We start from the raw sequence: 12,458 nt of genomic DNA, 5'->3' as shown, positions 1-12,458 counted from the left end.
TTAAAAAACTATATCAGTTGCCTTAAAAATTGCAAAAAAAAATGTAAAATACGAAATTCCAGGAAACACCGAAACATTTTTTTTAAGAGAGCAGAACAAAAATATTAATATTTCTAAAATAATTTAGTTTTTTATATTTATTTTATAATTGTGTGAGTTTGTTAAAAAAGTTTCAAGAAGTTCACAAATATTCTCAAATATTACGCACGAAGAAATAAATACTAAAATAATAAAAAACAATAAAAATAAATACAAAAATCGAATGTATTATATATTATATATATATTACATAGTGAAAGTGTTAATAAAAATACAATTACTAATATTATAATAAATACAATAAATAAAAAGAAATAAAAAATTAATACTGTGTTCTAATAATTTTATATAAATATTTTTAATAATGCAGAAAATAAGATGATAGTGTAAAATAAATAAAAATTAATCATTTCTTCTTATGCCTACTAAAAAAAATAAATGTGTTTATTTACTCTAATAATATGACATAGTATGAACACTATATGCAATCAATTTTAATATATTTATAAATATTATATTTATAAATAATTAATACAATTTATATTTCTAATAATTAAAAATATTTAATAAATGTAGTAAAAAATATTTATATAAATAATATTTTTAAATATATTAAATGTTACATACACTTATATTATTATTATTATTATTATTATTATTATTATTATTATTATTTAAATTATATTATACTTATTATTTAATATATTTATATATAATTAATACAATTTTTATTCTTAAAAATTAAAGATATTAAGTAAATATTAATATTTTTAAATATAATATTTATACATATTATATTTCTATGGATTTTTAACGTTCGTATTGACAAAAGAAATCTAATTCTTTATGTAAACTATTGTTTTTAATACAGAAACATATCGAAAAGTATTAAATTACAACAATAAATTTTTTACCACTGATGATGCATATTTGGCAATACTAGAAGCAGCGTTCGAGTTATACTTCGCCAAACTATTCGAACCCTTCTAACTATTAAATAGATTCTTTTCGTCATAAGATGAAAATTTTATTGTTATACTGTTTGAAGTACATATTATATTTATTAGTCAGCCAAACTGCAATTAATTAATAAAAATTGTTATTGTTGTTTTTTAATTTCTATTTAAACACTTTAAACTATCAAATAGATACTTTTCGTCATAAGACGAAAATTTTATTGTTATACAGCTCAAAATATGGTATATATTATATTTATTAATCAGCTAAACTGCAATAAATTAATAAGAATTGTTATTGTTGTTTTTTCATTTCTATAAGACGAAAAATATATTATAACATAAGATGTTCGAAATACATAAATTTATTATATCATTATATTATAATATTTAATAAATATTCTTAATATCTTAAACAAAAGAAAACTTTAAATAAAATAAGAAAATGATATTATAATCCAAAATTATAGTATATATATTTTTAAAAAAGTGTGTATAATAATATTGGAGACGTTACGAACTATAAGAGGTTTCAAAGAAAGTATTTTTTATTAAATTTATTTTTGGTTGATCAAAAATACAGCTTTTTCTCGAGTATTGCCAAATACTCATCGGTATTGATTTTTTTGGAATTATTCGTAAATAATTATTTGTAAATAAGATTTTAGATTGTCAAGGGTTCAGTTCGTACCCTGCCAAATTTGAAGCTCAGAGTCAGTGTTCATAACCAATTGACCCAAACTCGTATTTGACTTGTGTGTTCGAATTTGGAGTTTTGTTAATTTGCTGTAAAAGTTCATTCACAAATCCACTTGCTGTGTTATGTTAAAAAGAAATAATGAACCAGCTTTAGAATAATTGAATTAATAAATTGCAATTACTTTTTAATTGTAAATTTTGATAAAAAAAAAAATGTTTGTTGCTGTTGTAGTTCACTATTTTTCGAATCCTCTCTATTAAATACAATAGTTTCCATTATGTAACTGTCGTCATACCTGATGTTAAAATGCAATTTAATAATTGTTATCATAATTATAACATATATTATATATGATATATAATAATGTTATATAAAATAAAATAAATTAATTACAATATAAAGTTATCAATTTGCAAAGATATGTAAATAGATATGTTCTATTTTAGTTTCAAATTTGATCATATAGTTATTTTAATAAGAAATATTCTTATGTAGGCATTTGAGATGGTATAGACGTTAGTAAAAACTATAAAATTTATTTACTTAATGCAAACGCAAGGATTTCAGAACAATTCTAAAAATAATATTCTCCTAAAAAGTTTTATTTTTAAGTAAAATATTATAATAAATTCAAACCAGAAATAACAAATTAAATATTATTCATTAAACGGAAATATCGTACGTATGAGTTTTATAAACACTTATAAAAATAATGCCATCCTAAGATTTTCGTTTTTAATTAAAATTTAGTGGTAAATCCAAATCAAAGATAAAAAATAAAAAAGATGTTTATGTATTCAAAGAACTGAATTCTTAAAAATTAACGGTTTATACTAAAACCCAATGGGCCCGTCTCTGTTAGAAAAATAATATATTAATAATTTTTGCACAAAACAAAGGTTTTTTTTATTAATACTAATCTTTTTATTTATTGTAAGTAAATGTTTTTTATTAAAAACTTTTAACCACATCGGACGTAATAAATGTTTGTTAAATTTAATCCCGTTTGTGAGAAAATGATCCATATATTATAAACTTGTTTCGTTATTCAATTTTGTTATAATTAGACATTGAAACATATGTAATGTAAAAATAAATGGAAGTAAAATTAAATAAAATAAGAAAATAATTTCTTTCGTCATTTCGTCATAAAAGTTTCGCCATTTAATGAGGAAATATTCTGCATATTCATATAAATATGTATACATTTAGGAAGATAAAGTTATATGTTTGCAAACACTGCACTCAGAACGTATTTGGTGTAAGAAATGTGCTTATAAAATATTATTAAAATAATTATGCAAAAAGAATTACTTAAAAACAATAAAAAAAAGTAATATAAAAAATTAAAAAAATATGTAATGATATTATCATAAAAAATATATCAAAATTAAAAGTGTAGAAATTATATACAATATATTAATAACATAATATAAAATAAATAAGTTTTTAATATAATTGACACAACATTCAGTAATGTAAAATAATTATTTAAATATACTTTTATATTAATTATTTAAATCTATATATATAGATTATTTGTCGAATATAAGAAAATATTTTGCAAAATAATATCATACAGCCAAAGGCAACACTCCAAAAATATAGTCTGGAATTTCTGCATATGGGTGTTGTTTGATTTTATAAACATTTATAAAGTGAAAAATTATTATGTGAAGCACATGCGAGTTTTCCAGTAGAGGCAATATTTTCTGTATAAATAATTTGGCGCCACTGATTTCTTCCATATATTAGAGACTAACAAAAAAAAAAAATAGTAAAAAAATGGCAAAGCGTTTTGAATATAAAACATGCCGAGAAATTCCGAAGAGCATTCCTGAAATTTCAGACGATAATGATGATGATGATCACGAAAAAGAACAGCAAACATTATTACCATATGAAAAAGGTAAGTGAATTTTTTTTTTAATTACTTTATCTGAGTTATTGAAGGTTATTTAATAATTCCATTATTACGGTTATGTAGTTTTTACAATGTTCTATCTCGTCACTCCCATATGTTAACCAATAAACATATATACACCACACCACCGTTCGGTAGCGTTAAATATGGCGTTTTTGTCTTTAACGAAGTTAACCGTATTTTTTGTAAAGGTACCTGTCCTTCCAAAGTACATTGAATATTTTACCGGTCCTTATAAAACACTCAAAATGCCTTTTCTATCCGTAGTATATATTGTACTGGTGGCCTCTAGACGGTCTGCTTTCCTGAAATATAGATCGTCTGAAGTCCGGTCTTAAACCAGTGTTAAAGACATTGTTGCTGTCGCAAATCAAAACCAATTTTTTCTGGCTGAAAATTGAGAACCTTAACCTAACGTTCCATAAAATAGGTGACGTACTGCAGAGCTATTAAAATGAAACTAGTTTCTAGAACCTAATAATGACTTGCGTCATGTTACTGGTTATTCAATAAAATATGAAAATGTATGTCTTCTTTCGGCCTTTTTTATAAGAGAACAACACATTTTACGAATATGTATTTAAGTATACTTAAACCATTTTAACAGTTGTGTGTTATACGTTGTCATGGTGAACAATATATTTTTTTATTTGGATTACTTTCTTTTAAGAACCTATTTTAAATTCATAATTTGTACACTCAGAAAAATAAGCTCTAACCACATACCAGTTAATTGACCTGATCATTTTGTTAGAGAAATTTTACCTTATATGGTAAAGAAGACAAAGAAACAAACTTTTGGTATGGTTGAATCAACATAATGCCTCGAGTAAGTATATTTTGACCTGAGATTTAGTTAAAATTTGGTTAAATCAACCAAATTATTTTTTTTTGAGTATAGTAGGCTAGAGCCGTGAATATTAAACTTAAGCCGAGCTTAGCCCAAACCGTTTAGTATTATTTTTTATCTTTATATTAAAATTATTATTTGAAGCCGCTCATGTCACTCTCTGTAACGTAATAGTTTTCATTAAGTGTTTAAATTTTGGGTATGATTTTCTATAAATGTATTAAGATCTCTAACAATTGTCTTGCTGTTTTTATGTATAATATATCAAATTTTGTATCCGCATCTAAAAAAAGATTTCAGTTTTTAGTGTACGGCTTGCACGAAAATACGTCCCACAGTAATTCTGATTCGGGGCAGGTTTTAGATATTTTAGTTACAAATAAAGCGTAATATAATGTATTTGTAAATTTGTCGTGCGAAAAAAATACTGTCAATACAAAAAAGTAGCCGGATGTTTTAGATATCAATATTTTAATTACTTTAGTTTATAAAAACATTTGCATTTATGTATTAAAATTATTAGCAAAACTTATGCAACATATTAATCAATCTTATAATGTAAATAATACAAATATTTATAACATCTGTTATTTTATAATATTCTTGTAGTTCCATCATTTTTCTTTTTATTATATGTTTCTTTTTAAATAAATATTTATATAAAAAATTTTTGCTCCAAATCAAAAAGATATTTTAGTAACGATTTCTGTAAATTATACACCTCTGCATCCCTATCAAATTTTTGCTCTATATTAAAATATGTTTAAATAATTTTTTAAGCTTATCAAAATGAAAAAAAAAATAGTGCAAAAAAGCTACTAGCATCAAATATAAATTAAAAAGTACTCAACAATTTATTCAGCAAAAGTGTTTTCCATTTGTTCTGACACCCTCTTTAAAATGAAATTAATGCAATCAAAATCTAAGCCATCATGAACAGTTGTGAAAATAGCGACCTATCCAAGTCATTCCAATGTAATAACAAATTTTATTCTATTTACTTTTTTCAAAGAATAATAAAATCGTGCGATTCTTGTTAAATGATGTGCAACTAATTTTTGTTTATTTAAAAGAATAAATTCTTGAATTACTCAAGATTTATATGACAGCCGCTGAGATTTGTATCTCCGATTATCTGGTGACAGTTGGTGATGATTACTTCAGTAGTCTTCACAAGTGACAAATTAAATTAATAAAAACAAATAAAAAACATTAAATATACATATTATACAAAATCTGTTGTGGTAGGTTATGCATGTTCTTTTAAGAGCTCTACAATTACATTTGTAGATACAAAGTATAGGAACTTTATAGTAACAATATATAGTGCAATCGAATATATATGTATAATATATATAATATATATTTTGTAGTTCTGGAAGTAAATATAAATAAAACTCACTAAGGATTGTGTTTTAGATCAAATTTTGAATACATTTTTTGTTAGTTTAAGCGCATAAACACGATCCTTTACATAATCACACAAAAAACGGCAGTAGTGACAAATCATATCATCTTGGTGGTCAATGCACCTCGTCTAACATGAAATAACAAGTCCAGGATATGTTATGTAGTATATGTATAGTTATGTTGAAACTAAAGAACTACTACAACAACATCTACAATTTTACGCCAAAAAAGTTGATTATCAAGTTGGTTAGACTATGTAGTGATTTTTTGGATATTCTCTAATCTTTGAACAATTACTTATGAATGTTCACTGTCCAGATGTGACAATTTTGTTTCTTGATATTTCCAAACGAAAAATGGGCTTTATTACTGAAGAAAATTTGATGCATTTGTTATCCAAACGTGTGCTTAACTCTCAGCCAATCTATCTCTTTAGGAATCACAATTTTTCTAGTTAGTTTTAATAGTTTTAAAGCTTAAATGTATAGTTTTTATAGCTTAAACGTATAAGCGTTATTAAACTATGCATATCATTAAATGGCAAACCATTACCTAAGCACGTGATAACTTAGATAACAGTTCTGTTTGGCATGTATCACAATACTGAAAAGTACAGCAATATCAGGACCATTTCAAAAAAGATAACTCTTTATGATAGTACAGCGATTAACGAATTCATTCCAAGAATGAAGTAGAAGACTTATTCAAAATTCTTAATTATGATTTGCAAACGAATAATACTTTAACTGATAATCATTATAAGGATTGGAATAAATTGGAATCTCTTTTTACTGAAAATTAGAAAAAAAATTAAAATTCCAAACTCTATATTCTGAATATTTTACTATTTTACTTAACTTTTGTGCTCTATTCGATTTCAAATAAATAAATAAATATCTTAAAATGTAATTCTATTTTCTTTCAAAAATAAAAAAATATTTTTATTTATAAAAGAATATACTTTTCTTTGCAAAATGGTACGTTGAGTTATGGAAGTGACTGTATATTTACAGTAGACTTACTTGATTTATTTTTTCTTGAATAAAATGCAATTCAAAAGAATTTCAAATCTTTTAAGAAAATTTTCTTATAGTTGAAAACATATAAATTTAAGATAATAAAAAAAACTATTTAAATTGGCTAAAAAAACTTTAGCACTTTTCGTACAGATGGTAATTTAAACAATCAGATATTTATTATTTCTGAATTCAAATATAGTCAACACCTCGATATAGTGAACATCTAAATTTATACATAGAGTAATTAATAGATCATACTGTGAAAGATACTGGAGCTATTGAAAGTTTTGATTAGGCACACACTGCTGTTTAAGCTGGTATACTAGCATTGCAAAAAGTCTATTTCTGTATCCAAGTAGCAAACATCTACTCGCGAATTATTTCAATAAGTACACATATTTACATTTGTATATTTCTACTTATATTCCTATTTACATTTATCAGCACTTCTAGATACTGATAAACTCAAAACTTAATTTTATAAATCGTTTTCTATGATTTTTATTACGAGGATTGGGTATCTTATAATAATTTATATATTGGTTTTGTAATCATAATAAATTCTATCGGATTTTGCCATTTAGAACCAATTTTATGGCTATTCTCAGTGTCATAACAATAGGTTATTTTTAAATCCATCAACGTAAAGAATGTAGAAAAGAGAAGAAAGTATTGCTTCTTGCGAGTATTTTGGTTTTTTTATATAGTTTATAAAAACTATAGTTTTTATGTAGTATGTAGTTTCTCTAAATCCAATTATAGTTTTTAATCGCATTAATCATGACGTCTTATAAAAAAATGATGAATTTGAAGGTACTTGTAGTAACACAAAAAAATAATATTAAATATTGCATCGTTCAGTAATATTAATACTAACTATATTTGCTCTCAGAGGATGTAGCACTTATTCATATTTATTTGTAAGAATTTCAAGTAGAGTATTTTTTTATTTACGTTTTTATATTATCTTATTGTAATATGTTCATGTAATGTGATGTAATATGTGCAGTGAAGAGTGTTTTGGCAAAGCGGAGGGCATAAATGAAACAATTGTAGAAATATATAAATTTATTACAGTTAAGTACTGTTTCAGTTTCTTGAAAATGTTCTTAATATTACTGTGAAATTAATACACTTAAAATCAAAAAATGACACAATAAACATTCAAACATCATTTTTCATACTCAATTTTGATGAAAGACCTTTTGTCATCATTTTAAAGAGATTTGACGTTTTTAATTTTATATAAGAATTACTGAAAAAAATATATTTTTCCTAAAATAATTTAGGAAAACTTATTTTTTACAAAGTTGTGGAAAAATTATTATGCAATTCATTTTTTTTATGACAACTTACAAGTTATTTAACTAATTTATTGTATTGGGAAATTTACGCAATGAAAACCTCCCAAAAGTATTTTAAGTGTTTTAAGCGTATTATTGAATCGAAATACTTGATACGACTTTTTTGTCATAGAGATTTGAATACGATATATTGCGATACATTTTAAAACAAAATACTAAATTACTTATTTAATCATAACAACCCGTTACCGAGTTTCGGCCTGATGTAGCATCTACGTACATCAAGTTTGGTTGGTGATCCGTCAACGCCATCGCTCCACCGAAGACACTGTCTACCCCTACGCTTTCTTCATTCAACTACTGCTTCAAACACCTTTTTCCTTACCAAGCTGGATGTTAATTCGCTCAATTATATCAATGTTATATCAATGTCGTGATAAAGCTCATACAGCTTATGGTACATTCGTATGCGGTAGTCGTTGAGGACCAAAGATCTGACGAAGAACTTTTTTCTCGAAACCTCTCACTACTATTTCATCATTCTCTAGTAACAACCATGCTTCTGCGCCATTCAGAAGCACAAGAAGGGTAAGCGACCACTGGAGCGTAAGTTTAAATAAGCTAAATTTATTAAAACTACATACATAGCAGTTTATTTTTGCGTTGTCAATGTTACTAATTTTCGAAATTCACCGACATTATCTTATACAATATATGCAATTTAGGTCACTATAATTTTACGAAGTGAACTAAAAGTATTGCCTATTCATCTAGATAGGCTTCGATGATGCTAAAAAAACGTTATATAAATATTGTTATTATAATAAAACAATATTAATTTATATATATGTAGATGATTTACACGAATATCTAGGAGGTGGAATATGGACTAATAAACTTAATATTAGGGTTTTGATGTGTGCAGACTATATAATCATCTTGTCAGATGATATTTAGATGCGACAAAAATTTTGGGAATGTGGGATATGGAAGTAAATTTATCAAAATTGTGAATAATGATATTTAGAAGAGACGGTCGACAATAAGCTATAAAAAAACGATTCTATAAGCGTAAAGAGATGAACATTGTAAACGAGTAAAAGTACCGCGGAGTGTTACTAACACCAGCACGACTTTTTCGATATGTTAGCGAAAGAAATTCCGAATCAAAAATATATATAAAAATGCGGTTTGAAAAAATCTTAATAATTGGAAATCTATATGGAATCATTTCCTAGCCGTTTGCAGATCAATCCAACTATATGGAGCCGAAGTCTGGGATTTTGCATGGTTCAAAAATGTTAATACATTTTTTTTAAAAAATATTTTTAAACTCCCTGAATGTACACCAAATTATATCATCGAAATGGAAACAGAACTAGAGGAAGAGCTTTCTTCACGCTTAATCTACATTTGCAATATATTCGAAAAACGCTGTTTGTATATAATAATACAAGACTATAATAATAATATGCAGATGCAGTCTGCTTAGTATAAAAATAATAAACAAATAATTAAAGACTATGCTAGTCTACTGGTATAGTGAATTATTAAAACAAATTAATGAATTCAATATCACTTGGACGAATGTTATAACGCATATGGCATATCTATGTATTCTATGTATGTGTGTATATATGTGTAACTATGCATTCTTTTTTTTGAAAGGCACCTATTAATTTACTCGGTGTGGCTCAGTAATTCTCCACACAGGAATATATATTATTCCTTAAATAATCATTTCTTTTGATCTGTTTGTTTTATTAAAAAAGCTTACTATTCCTTAGCTAAAATATGATGATTATATCTACTTTTTATTCTTCGAGGATCTCATTATCACTTTAATATGAACTACATGATTTTCCATATCTAGAATATGATATGACGTATCATATTTGATATGATATGATTACCCGTAATTTTTTCTTTCAAGGTAACAAAAAAATACTTGCAACTTACGAAAAAAACATGTGAAGCATCTACAATGCTCTTAAAATCTTCAGAGTTAAGTTTTATTCGCAAAAATTTTAAGTCTTAAGTTTTTGTCCAGCCAAATCCAAAAATCAGGCTATTGTGAGTGTTCACTGGAAATATGTGGCAAAATTTCAGTCATCCAGTTATTTCAGTCAAATCATACGAGCATTTCATTTACTAATTAATTCAAATACATAAATAAATAAATTAATTTACACATATATGATTTTGTTTTCTTTTATTTATATTAATTAATTTTTAGATATGAAATGTTTCTTTTTTAACCGTGAAAAAAGAAATTACGGCTATTATTATACATTTTTTGAAATGAAAGTTTTTCATATTAGTAAAATTACATTATTTTTTAGTCAGTAGATATGAAGAAAGGATACAACTGAAAGTGATTTTATCTATTAAATTTAAAATTAAACGAAATATTTATATGAAGTGATGCATATAGTATCAATCAATTCCAAAAATATGTTTTCTTTATTTTAAAAAGTTACACAAGTACTTGACAATTGACAGCTGACTCTGATACTCATATAATTTATATACGAAAAGCTTTTATTTGGGTGCTAATTTTTTCAATTAATATTTTTACTAAGCATTCGAAATATTTACTTTAAATATTTATTGTTGCTTATTTTTAATTTGTTTACTTTATAAATTAAAACAATGACTGCTTCCAACTGTGCTTAAATATGTTTATTTAAATGGTCGTTAAGAAATATTTAACAACTTGAAAGATGAAAGCGTGAATAGATTTTTAGTTTACTAAAATATTTATTTAAAAAAAAATTTAAAAAAAAATATATATAAAAAAGTTATTTTTACAAAAATTCAAAAAAAAAAAAAACAAAACTAAATAAATATTGTTAGCAGAAATTTGAAGTTCATTATAAATAGTATTGTCTGACTTAATTGGTTGTGTATAGGTTTTTATTATCTTTTAATTCATATTGCGTTAACAATTGAATTTAATAATAAAACTGAGATAGTTCTTGGAAATATAAATTCCAAAAGTAATTAAATTATATAAATTAAAAAAAAATTGTATTTAATAATAAAGTAAGATATTTGCTCCGTAGGCATTTCTAGATGAATATGTACATAATTATTAATGGACGATTTAATTTATATTAAATCGAATACAAAACTTATGACATATTTGCATACACATTTTTTAATAAACATAATTATTAAAACAATTTTTGATGAAGCGCCACAAATGTTACCAAAAATACTAAACACTCAAGCACGACGTTTTCCACCTGAAACCATGAAAACAACAACAAGAAGAAGTAAAAAAAGAACTCAGAATAAAAGAGAAATCATTTTATTTATTTTTAAGAATTTCGCGCCAAAGTTGGCACCTACACTGCCGCAACATTACGTTGTTATTGCAAGCACAGCTGCAGTCATTGCCACTACGCTGATTCATTCAAGCAGTAAAATGTCAACCCAACTGTCACAGTTGCTGTGGTAATGGTTTGATGTTGGTGTGTGGCGTGAAGAGTTGTGGTGTGGCCGGTGAGGTAAAACTTGCAACTGTTGCAACATAACAACAAAAACCGACATGAACAAATTTTCACACTTGATATTCGAAGTGTAAAGCAGCTGTCGTTCGTTGTGTCTTTGCCTGTGGAAGTGCGATTTAGTATGTGTGATTGTTTTGGTTTGCTACTTCCGAGTACTCATGATTTGCCGAGGAAACGGAAATTAATCAACAAATACTCTTAAGAAAATTTATGAGTTGTTTCTCTTTTTATCTGAATGCTCTTCACTTGGCATGAAGTATGATAAGCAGAAAAGGGAAACATTTTTTTAACAATTTACAGTTTTATAATTTACAATTCTTGAATGTTATTATTAGTGAAATTTTGTTCGGAATTTTTATTAGATTTTCTCGAATTACATTTATAACCACATATTTATGTTTTATGCTCTTTTCATTACGATTAATAGAAAATATATTAAAACATATCATTATTTTTCGTTATTATTATGACGTCTTCTCAATTTACAACTCAAATCTTGGACTTTGTCTATTTACAAATAGCTCGTACAAATTCTTTCCATTCGTCTCTGTTTCTAGCAAAAAAACTTAGTTGGCTAAAAGTTTTCTGTGTTTCATTCGCTAATGTCCTTCGCTAAGCAGTTTTCGGTCACCTGGTCTTTTCACTCCTTAGGGATTCCATTCCATGACAGTATAAGCAATCGCGTTCGTTGGTTTTCTCAATGTGTGACCTAATCATCCGGTTTTTCGTTGTACAATTTTT

General features: G+C 25.4%; 1 protein-coding gene across 2 annotated transcripts in view; it reads left to right on the top strand.

Moving 5' to 3' along the window:
• Positions 1-3,221: 3,221 nt before the first annotated feature.
• Positions 3,222-12,458, top strand: part of LOC119679572 (organic cation transporter protein) — a 51,732-nt gene continuing 42,495 nt past the window's right edge. For both annotated transcript variants that reach the window (XM_038092007.1, XM_038092005.1), the window contains exon 1: positions 3,222-3,604. In XM_038092007.1, coding sequence (XP_037947935.1) covers positions 3,481-3,604 — 124 coding nt within the window. In that variant the 5' untranslated portion in view covers positions 3,222-3,480. The remainder of the gene's footprint in view (positions 3,605-12,458) is intronic.

This window comes from Teleopsis dalmanni, chromosome 2, assembly GCF_002237135.1.
Source record: "Teleopsis dalmanni isolate 2A chromosome 2, ASM223713v2, whole genome shotgun sequence".
Lineage (NCBI taxonomy): Eukaryota > Metazoa > Arthropoda > Insecta > Diptera > Diopsidae > Teleopsis > Teleopsis dalmanni.
Note: the sequence above shows the minus strand (reverse complement) of the source record. Positions and strands in the feature narration are given on the sequence as shown.